Raw genomic sequence first — 10,862 nt, forward strand, 5'->3', positions numbered from 1 at the left:
ATGCTTGCGAATAGTGGTCCCATTGCTTCCGAGCTTCACATTCCGTACAGTGAAACAGTGCCATGTTCAACCGCGACAATAACCGATCCACCGTTAAACAACAGACCGCTCTCGCCGAGAAAGTTCTTCGAGCGGCTTTACGGTCATCTCGAGCGGGATAATCGTACCAAAGATGCTAATTGTAGTGAAGAAATACGGCCGGCCATCATACGCAGCGACCCAAACGATATTTTAACAAAGGCTAGTGATGCATGTGCACTTATCGAAACCCACCATTCTAGTGATTCGCAAAAATCCGTGTCAGTGAACAGTTCCATCAACTCCACCAGTCCACGATCGTCTCTGGCGGTCGATATTGAGGAAGATTCTTCCCAGGATCCCAGCTTTGCGTCACTTCGGCCACTGTCCGACCGACATACGGCCGGTCCACACCAGTACGGACCTTCACCAGGTTATTCACACCCCAGGACAGGTGGAGAAAATTATGGATTGTTGGCCGTAACAACACAGCCCTCCATTTTACCGGGACCCGCGCAGCATCTGCCCCAACAGGGCAACATCTCCTTAACCGGTGTGTCACAGCGCCAACCCGGTGTATCCGTTTCGACGTTCTTTCCACATACGGGTGGTTATGGAGGGTCTTCGTTCCGACCGTTTTTTGGAATTGCACATGACGGAACGCAACTGCCGGCGGGGTTATCTGCATTTTGTAAGTAAACCGAGGTAGTTACGCTTTTTTTTTCTAAACATAACATAATAAGTTACATGTCGCGATATAGAATCCTCCGAAAAACTAATATTTTATATTGTACTTACTAAACGCAGTCCTAAGACGAGTTTCATATTTAAAACTAACTTTATTCGGGGTAATCAACAAGACAAGATGATTGTTTGTCTATTTAGCTTAAAATTAAGAAGCTAATCCATCGGGTTCTTTTGTGACATAGGCCATTTCCTTAACACGAACAAAAGTGTATTTTTGATGAAAAAATAATTACTACAGGGTTTCAAAAGATTGACAAGTTTATGTATGCCACTCCTGTTCCTCCTTCAGGAATAGTTCGATAACGATTTTTTTATTCATAGGGTTTTCTCATTAATACTCTCATCAAAACGAAAATATATCCAAATCAATGACCACTTACATTACTTTCTCACTTTTATCGGAGCTTTTTGTCTCAAAAGATATATACAAGATTTATAACCTATAAGTGACATATTTGTTTATCAGGTCCCATCAATCTCAAAGATTAGTAGGAATTTTTACACACGCGAAATATGCTTTAACTTTACACAGATTATCGTGCAAGATATAAGCATTTTTCGTTAATAGTTTCATCACCTAACAATTTAAAAATAAACTATCAACCCTACTATTTGGTCCTCATACTTGGCGCTTTTTAATACCTCATGCATAGGGGCTCGAAGGAATTATACAAAAAAATTTAAAGTTTAATAACCAAATGATATTACAGACTCCTGTAATTGGAAACAAATTACTCATACCATTCAATATGCTGGATCGGTTAATGGGGTCTACCGTAAACAAGAAATCAATCCAAGTAGCATTGCGAATTTACTTCCTTTGTATTACCCTCGCCATCACTGACCGTTGCTCCTCATCCGGACGCTACTGGAACCATATGGTTTCCGTTTTCGTTTATCAAACGAGACAACTTTTTAAACCGAAGACTTAGGAAGATTCGCTGACGATTTTCCACAAGGTACCGTAATTTTTATGGCTTATTAAAAGATTACACAAAACGGACTGGGCGACCCCGTTTCGGTTCGGTGTCTTCGGACGGTAGCGTTTGTTCCGAGTGCAGTAGATCCTTGCCATGTTCGTGATTTTGTTTTGAGCCGCCCGCCACACATTCAGCAAAGGTGATGAACTTTTTTGTTTCTGAGCCGCAAAAGTCAATGAGCCTTGGCATGCGGATTCTCATGGAACAAAACAAACACTACATGGGCAAGAATCGTGCAGTGTGCAGAAAGGAAAGAAACCTTACATGTCCGGCCGGTGGCATTCCTTCTGTACCGTTGGAAGACATCCGTTGCATCGATGATACGCTTGCCGGACGCACCGATTATTAGCCGTGCTGTGCTGTCTCAGGAGCGTAAGCGTACTTGTCTCGAGGTGCAGAACCCTTCTCAAATTACCCCAAACTGATTTTACCGCAATTCGCACCAAAGGCGCACGTCCGATGGTAGGTGGTCGTTAAATACAATAGCTTTAGGGTTGTTCCGTTTGAGATGCAATGCTATCCGTCTGGGATGTGGGGGAAAGTACAAGCAGCAGGAACTAAAATTCGAGTATCGGAAATATGTGACGAAGGAAATTGATTTCCACCAGCAACAAATTTAAATGGTCATTGCATCATGTGTAAAAATTATCTTTATTTCACTTTCAAGTTACGCTATTCGTTGCATCTTACATTCAGACTCTACATGAAATGCAGTTGATAAGAATAATTCTACCATGTTTAACTTAAAGTATTGAATCATTAGACATATCAGACATGTTGCAGCAGTTGTTAGCGAGCTATTCTGGGTTTATATATAATTTGTATCATAATTTCAAAAAAATTAGAAATCATTTCAAACCAACAAATAAATCCGCCCTGAAATGCTCTAAATATTCGATCGTACGCCAATGCGAGCAAATATCACGTTTTTTTTTTCGTTAGAACGGCCTGGCTTTTTTTACCACGTAGCCGGATAGTCAGTCCTTGCTACGGCGGATTGGTCCGGATGAGATTTTGGTCCGTTCCGTTCGTGTGACGGACCGGTTCCTCTACCATCATGCTACCGGGCCGCTCCTTTTTAATGCATCTGTTAAGTACAGATTTTAAAATTCATAAACAAAATCTATACAAAACATCCCTCGCTAGTAAGTAGGATTCCGTTTGCTGTTCCGCGATCGGTATCTAGATATCGACAAATGTTGCACGAAACTCGCGCTAACACAGTATACGGTACTAACGCGCCACTTAAAGCCATGATTAGACGATTCAATCAATGTTCGTATCAGTTCGATTTTACGATGTCCATGTACCAATTTAAAAATTCTTTGCGTTTATTGTAATTCTAAACAATGATCCTCGTTAAACCGTTCTCGGTGGACGAATGAATTAATAAACATTAATAAACACTAATGATGGTAGCGGATACATTTAAATCCTAATTATATCATCAGATGCCACATCATATTTAACTTTCAAACCTTTTTTTCTTCCAATTTCTCATAAAATTATATTGGGTTACATTTATCGAAAATTGCGATAAAACACTTATCTCTGTGCACAATTAACTGCCCCTGCTGCGTATTACACGATAAAAACACAATTCCCCTATAAACGTTTCGCCCAGGAGAGGAAGCCCAGCATTCACACTTGAGCGAAAAAATAAGATCACTTTGCGGTGCTTAAAACCGGCCCCCGACTAGACACCCCTGATACAGTGACACCGTGTAAGCTACCTTCCTTGTCCACGGTGATTTCTTCCACACATTCAGGGGGTGGGAAATCACATAAAATGGACTTTTTTCCGCTTTGACGCCTCGACAGGACGCGACAACGAAACAATGGACAAAGGTAAGGCCTTACACGAACAAACACAGCAAGCACAAGATGAGGAAAAATGTTAGTTTTCACACCCTCCCCACTCACCCTCCTCTCAACCCGATTGGGGCCATCGTGCGGCTTTCGTGAAAAGATTATCTCGTTTTCCCGCCACCGAGTGAATGTGATATCAACACACGCACGAGCCGCAGACAGGACGACGACGACCGAAGAACCGATCGGGAAAAGCGCTTGTTGTTTGGCAAAAGTACGTTTCCGCATCGTTTCCGGTGGACAATAAGCATCCGAGAGCCCTTTCCACAAATGCACTCGTCGTGCCAGCAGCACCCGGGGTGAGGGTTTGTTTTTTCGCCTTGGTTCTCCCTGCTACTTGCGATGCAGAGCCAGAGTTTTCTTTCCGTCCCTGAAAAGCCGGATTGCTTTTCCACCAACCAGCGGTTGGGGAAGCACGTCAGAACTAAACCATTCCATCGCTGTTTGGCATCGGTGGTTTCCATGATTGCAGGAATTATCATCATATTTCCGCTCTTTAGGCTCGTGTGACTGACTATGGCTCACCGGCAGGGAAGATGTGGACAGTGTGAAAAACAGTCCACGAACAACAGATGATAATTTTTACGCTTTCCTTAACATGAATTGGAACAAGCAATGATTGTTATTGCCTTGTTTTTCTATTGCCTTTGGTCGCACCCGTACATCTCCGTCCTATGTCGAGTTAAGTACGGGCGTATGCTTTTTTTTCACTGAAATGTGTACTGATTTGATGATGCAAACGGATTGGAAAACACTCCGGGGTACAGACATATGGGAATATCGTCATAGACGACTAAGCGCCGGATTAAAAGGCAACATATTCGATCAGGATGCGGAAATTTTTTGGTTTGTGGAAATTGAAACAAATGTATGAAAATTGCAAAACGATTGAAATTACAATGAACTGTGTCCTTCATCGCCCAAATAGGCAAAAAACAATGGGTGGTATGTAGTGTTGAGCTTAATGAATCTTTTGCGAATAGTTATTCATGTGAATCTTTAATGAAGAATTATTCAAATCAGGAGACGACTCGCAAAAGATTCATGAATCCTCAATTACTCAAGGATCGATAGATGCTCCTTGGTCTACAATAGAGATGAGAATAAACACTCTTTTCAGCGATTTGAATCAGAGTCAAAGAGTGGGTTTAAAGATTGGAAACCTTTACTCACTCTTTTGAGATTCATTAAAAAGTACTACACTAAATTAATGTTTTTACTACTCTTTTGCGTTTATACTCACTCTCACTCTCTGTGCCGACTAGAAACTCATTCAGTAGTGAGTAAAACGATTTTATCACTTCTTTTGGATTGAACTAACTCTCATTCACTCTCTCGAAGGTTTCAACTCACTCACTCACTCTTACTCAGCGCGCACATCGCTAGTCTACGACCACTAAAACAACGACCAAAAATGGCTCAGGCCACATTTACAGGCTATAGGGACTGTTGGAATTGTTCAATGTCTTGTATGCCTATAAATACGGCATATGTACTATAATAAAGTCAGTCTTGTTCAGAATTCCAACCCGAGTAGACAAAAACAAACAAAAGCAAACAAAACAATACGAAGGGCAACGCAAAGTAACGATCACTACAATAAAAATCAGCTCGATTGGTTTAAAAAAAATAGTTTTAAAAATGCTAGCAGTGCTAATAACATCTTTATCTGTATAAACTTTTGGTTTTGGACGCAAATATGATAAAACAAACAATTCAAAGTTATGTTTCCGGAGAGATTCATAAATCTGTGAGGATTCATGAATCTTTGGAATAGAGATTCAAATTCATTTATTCAGTTCAAAGATTCATTCTGATTCATGAATCTGAATCTGAATTACCCAACATTAGTGGTATGAGTAAAATTTAAACTGTTCGATATTTTAACAGTATCGTGAACATACAATTATTCTGATCGGTTATATTTACACAAATAGTAATTAATATTTACCAAAAGACAAATAGCATCCATTCGCGGATAACAGCATTATGCAAGAATATTATTAATTTTTGGCATGACTACTTCATGCCGTTTTATCAAAATCGGGTTTATTCAAAATTTAGTTCTATAAGAAAATAATTAACGGAAATAATGATTAACCAGTTAATTAAGTAAACTTACATGCTGGAAGATGTTTCAGGTAAGCGAATCAGATATCTTTATCACAATGGATTACTACACTCTATATGCCCCGTGCAATGTGAACTCTAAAGTATAAACAAGTGAAATTAACAAGCTGGTTCCATTATTATCGACTACTTGATTAACCTCCAAACCAAGTAGCCGTATGCATCATCGTTTACCACAGCCTCGTCCTTACAAAAACAAGCAGTCATAAAGATTGACTCCTAGATTATCTCGAATCATGATCTTCATCTTCCTTCGGCCCCAAGACTAATATCTTTCCACTTGAATTCACTTTCATTAAGCACAAGATTTCAGCACCGTTGGTACCGTTACAGCCCAACAACAAACTCTTGGAAGACGGTCCAATCAACGGGCACATCGAGGAAAAGTCCGGCAATATCCGTCTCAAACCGGGTCCGCCGATTTTACCGGATGAGAGAAAACCCGATGCTCGGCGCCCAAACACAATACAAATAAAATTCATATTTCACCATCATTACGATTCTCCCACGATCGTTTTGATAATCGCCTTGGTGGCAGAAACGAGCACGAAAATAATAATATTGTAAAAGGATGGCAAACCCGGGGGTTTGGTCGGATGGTGAAAACAGAACATCTGAAAAGAGTGTCGTACCGTGTATAGATGAAATATTTGCTCGAATGCTTCCTTTCTCCTACAGGGGGTGGGTTTCAGCTGAATTCATCGCAACATTATCTTCATCGTCTTCATCTTCATCATCATTACAATCATAATAGTCATTCCGATTAGGTAGAGACGGTATGAAGACGGGCGATTTTAGGTGGAGGAAGAATGGTTTGGTCAGGATATGCAATGAATGAATGAGTGGATGTGAAATTATGCACCAAAGCTTAAACTTGCTTCTAGAAACAATTTCCACGGTTCACAATGAAAACGTACCATAGCTACACCTTTTTTTCGAATCGCTTCTGTTCTGCAGATTATTTTTCGATTCGTACCGTCAAATGTTGCAAGTTCTATTATTAAAGAAAGATATCCAGTGTCTATTGTTAGAAAGAATTAAACCTTTCTTCTTAATGGTTTGCACACGAAAATAATTTTATAATGATCAGTAGTCCTTTTTACATAACATTTTCTACAGGCTACATGATATCACTCTCTCTCTTTTTTTCTCTTTCTCTCTCTCTCTCTCTCTCTCTCTCTCTCTCTCTCTCTCTCTTCTTGTCGTAACGACCTTCTAGGTCATATGCCAGCCATTTCTGGGCATACTAGACTTAATTTTACCACGTAGAAGGATAGTCAGTCCTTGCTACGGAGGGTTGATCCAGATGAGATTTTTAACCGGTCCTGTCGTGTTAAGACAGACGCCGCTTCCAATACACCACCGGTCGCCCCTTGATATGCTTGATATTCCAACGTCTATGGCACGATGTTGTAATGAAATCACCTAAATTTGAATGATCCAAAAGTACACATGCGTACTATTCATATCCATTCTATTAATGCATTCATTTTTAAAGGATACAATGTATCCACTTACACTTTAATGACACGGGTCATAAAAGTCATACAGTAACAGGCTTGTCCTAGTGATTCTAGCGGTGTCGATGCGACACGAAAAAACCTATCCTTATCCTGCGTATCAGGCGCTATAACCGCTTCGTGGTCTTGGCCTGCTGCAGGAACCAGGCCGCCATCAGAAAAACAATTATTCTGGCCTTTCTGGCAGACGCATCAACACCATCACTCCCTCCATCTGTATTTGGGCCTACCACGTCTCCTCTGTCCATGTGGACGACCTTAAAGCACTGCACGGACTGGGTTATCTGGTGTCATTCTCATGACGTGACCGGAGTCTAATCCGTTGTAAGTTCGTTGTACAGATCGTAGAGCTCGTCATTATAGCGACTCCTCCATTGCCCTCCTACACGGGGCCAAAAATCCTTCTAAGCATCTTCCTGCAGAGCCCAACAAAGTCCAAGTCTCAAATGCGTATGTGAGTACCGGATATATGTTTTATATAGTCTTCGCTTCGTTCGTCGCGACAGGTGTTCGGAACGACACGACACGACAGAACATACTCAGAATGGAACGTTCTTCCGTAACACTTTTCGGCTGCGTCGGGTACAGCTTACGTTTCGCTTACGTTTCACACAGATGCGTAGTTCTGCCCCATCAAATTTGGGTTTAAGGCTAAGCTAAGGACTAATGAGAGTCTTCACTTTCGAGACCAGGGTGACGTTGAAGAAGTATGTAAACAAGATAAACTTTGATATATGAATGTGTCAATCGAGATTTTGCTTAAAACATGAAAGAAAACTGCTGTTTTAATGTAACCCTCGCGGATAACCGTTCCGAAGACGTAGCAGATCAACTACCGAGTCGCCCAGAGCATCGACATCTGTAGTGAATAGCTACTTCCCAGGCTTCGTAGATTGGTGGGTTGACCAGTTGAATAATGTGGTGAAATAGAGTGGTCGGTATTTGCCTAACCATCCCTACGCACGGTAGTTCGAGACACCCTTAACTCAGACAATCGAACGTCGTACCCGACGTCATACGTCAAGTCAACCGAGTAAATGGCAAGGACACCCATGACAGACAAGAGATTCTTTGAAGTTGAACGAACAATAAAAAGGAGCTTCAGACCTTCTGAAGGTTTGAGATATGATCACAACGGGTCTTCCGGAAATACCGCCTGGACCAAAAAATTTCATACGAAGGACAATGTGCTATATTCAGCTATATCGTAGGATGACCAATTGAAATTCATCATTCTTGCATCCTGACAATAAGAACTTAAATAGTTGAAGAACAATGCGCCCGTTTGCAAGCAAATGTTTGCAACTTGTCATCATTCTATGCCTGATAAGATTGATAAGGAGCGTGTCAAAAAAGTTATACAGCTCTATAGTTAAGCCAATTCTATAAGAGCCAGAACTCTAAAATCTGGATTGAAAGCTGAATTAGAAGAAACTTATCTTCTCTTTAAAATTACAAAGATTAAATTAACGATCATCAGTTAAGGTTAACGATTGCCGCCAAGGGAAACACAAAGTGACGAATTACAAACTAAATTAGGATCGCAACGCACTCGCATGTTAGCAGTACTTTCATCTTTATCTTTATAAAAACTCTTATTTCCAAACGAAGAGAACAATAAAAATAATTCTAAAATTATGTTCTCGGAAAATATCATCCATCTATGAGGATGCACTATTCTCCGAAGATTGATGTGCCTTTTGAGAGAAGAGTCCTGTTTAGAGAGATTCCTCAACAAAGATTTATATGAATGATTCTTCTCAAAAGATTCATTAAACAGAGCAGCGTATTATGTGTTCGAGACAACATATTTTGTAGACATTATTTAGTTCGTAATATCATGCATACGTCATTATTGCTTTTATGCTATTGCTTAAAAAGATTTTATATTTTATACATTTGCAAAACCGGCCCAACCAGCAGCCGCCTATATACGCTTACCGTTAACACCCTTTACTTTTTTACACAGTGCTTTTTAACCATTTGAATAACTAACAGTGTTACTTCATTTGTTGTTGGAACCATGGAAGCCTTTGCAACACACATCTAATGTACTTTAACCAGATCAATCGTCTGAAATATGCATGAGTTACATAAGGACCTTTTATCTTCCCCTAGTGGCCCGCCGCAGAAAAAAGGAAGGACGCCCAAGACGCCAACGCACTACATTTAGCAGCGAACAAACCTTAAGACTCGAGGTGGAATTTCATCGAAACGAGTATATTTCCCGAGGCAGAAGGTTCGAACTAGCAGAGGTGTTGAAGCTTTCCGAAACACAAATTAAAATATGGTTCCAGAATCGCAGAGCGAAAGACAAACGTATTGAAAAAGCACAAATTGATCAGCAATATCGGTAAGACCAACAACGCACCACCGAGGGCTTTATGTTCCGTAAAGTTTTGCGCAACAAACGATTAACTGCCTCTTTCAGGACATTTGCCGCCGTAAATGGGCTACTCACCCCGTTTAGTACACAATATCCCCCAGGATTGATTGCTACGCAACAGCAACCTCATCACCAGCTCCCTGTTCACCACAGCCAGCCACAACCACAGACAGCGCAAACGTTTGCATCGAACAGCACTTTGCATCATCGGTCGGATCATTCTAATTCGGAACCTAAGCGATATCAGGAACACCACGGTCCTCGCATTGATGGCGACAGTGACAAGGAGCAATCTAAAAGATAAATCAATACTAGAAGCGGACATCACTAAACGAGTAACAGATTTCAAGCGGTGCATCCTGATCAAAATAAACCCTTGGTACAACACCACGTACACGATCGAATATAACTAGTCCTTGTTAATTGTTAGTGACGTAGCAACATTTGATTTGAACTGTTTCATTTTGATGCTTTTTTGCAGTGTGTTCATCTTATTTTGATGCAAATGAAAGTTTCAAACTAATTATGTACACTGATTTTCGGATATCTTACTTCTCTAATTTCTTGCTAAAAAAAGTCTAAATTGTTTATCGATCGAAAACCGCTTTATTGATAAACATATCATGTAAAAACACAAAGACAATAAATGTATTTCACGAACTAACAGAAGTAAACTAAAAACAAATACACTTACCGAAAACTTTATCCACCCCATCCTCCTCCAGCCGAAGTGTGGTACGGATTAACGCAAAGAAAACACACACGCACCTACCTCCTGCCGGATCCGCACAATCGCGGCAAGCAGCATTGGAAGCATGTGAACTTTAGATGCCCAAGTTGCTGGATAATACTAATATAGCAATAAATGGTGAGTATTAAACAATATGTACAACTGCACGGTGCAAGTATAAGTGCGTTGCCACTAGTTGCATTCATACAACGCTCTTTTATTTGCACCTTGAAATAAACATCAATGGGGATACTAACTACAAGAAAACATATTAAACATTAGTACAGCATTCTAACTAAAAAATATATAAAAAAAAGAAACAGAAAAACAAACAATACAAATGTTAGGGTAGGATTAATAAAAGGATTATCAATACTAAAATTTTAAATGGCACACCGATTCCAGAGCAGAAGAAATGGGTTAAAATGAAATATTTTAAAGAATGTATGGAAATCCGTGGCTTATCCGTTCGCTTATTCTCC

The 10,862-nt window shown here is 40.3% G+C and overlaps 1 protein-coding gene across 1 annotated transcript; it reads left to right on the plus strand.

The window, feature by feature from the left end:
* On the plus strand, nucleotides 1-9,954 carry LOC128310609 (homeobox protein rough). The gene is made up of 3 exons (XM_053047297.1): nucleotides 1-709; nucleotides 9,383-9,617; nucleotides 9,696-9,954. Exons 1-3 carry the CDS (start codon nucleotides 1-3, stop codon nucleotides 9,952-9,954), a joined length of 1,203 nt encoding a protein of 400 aa, XP_052903257.1.
* Nucleotides 9,955-10,862: the final 908 nt, after the last annotated feature.

The sequence above is a fragment of the Anopheles moucheti genome, chromosome 2, assembly GCF_943734755.1.
Source record: "Anopheles moucheti chromosome 2, idAnoMoucSN_F20_07, whole genome shotgun sequence".
Classification (NCBI taxonomy): Eukaryota; Metazoa; Arthropoda; class Insecta; order Diptera; family Culicidae; genus Anopheles; species Anopheles moucheti.

Excerpts from the sequence above, each read along its gene's own strand:
- LOC128310609 (XM_053047297.1), top strand. The coding sequence starts at position 1 with ATGCTTGCGAATAGTGGTCCCATTGCTTCCGAGCTTCACATTCCGTAC. Across the intron at positions 710-9,382 it reads GGCGGGGTTATCTGCATTTT|TGGCCCGCCGCAGAAAAAAG; the intron begins GTAAGTAAACCG and ends ATCTTCCCCTAG. Across the intron at positions 9,618-9,695 it reads CAAATTGATCAGCAATATCG|GACATTTGCCGCCGTAAATG; the intron begins GTAAGACCAACA and ends TGCCTCTTTCAG.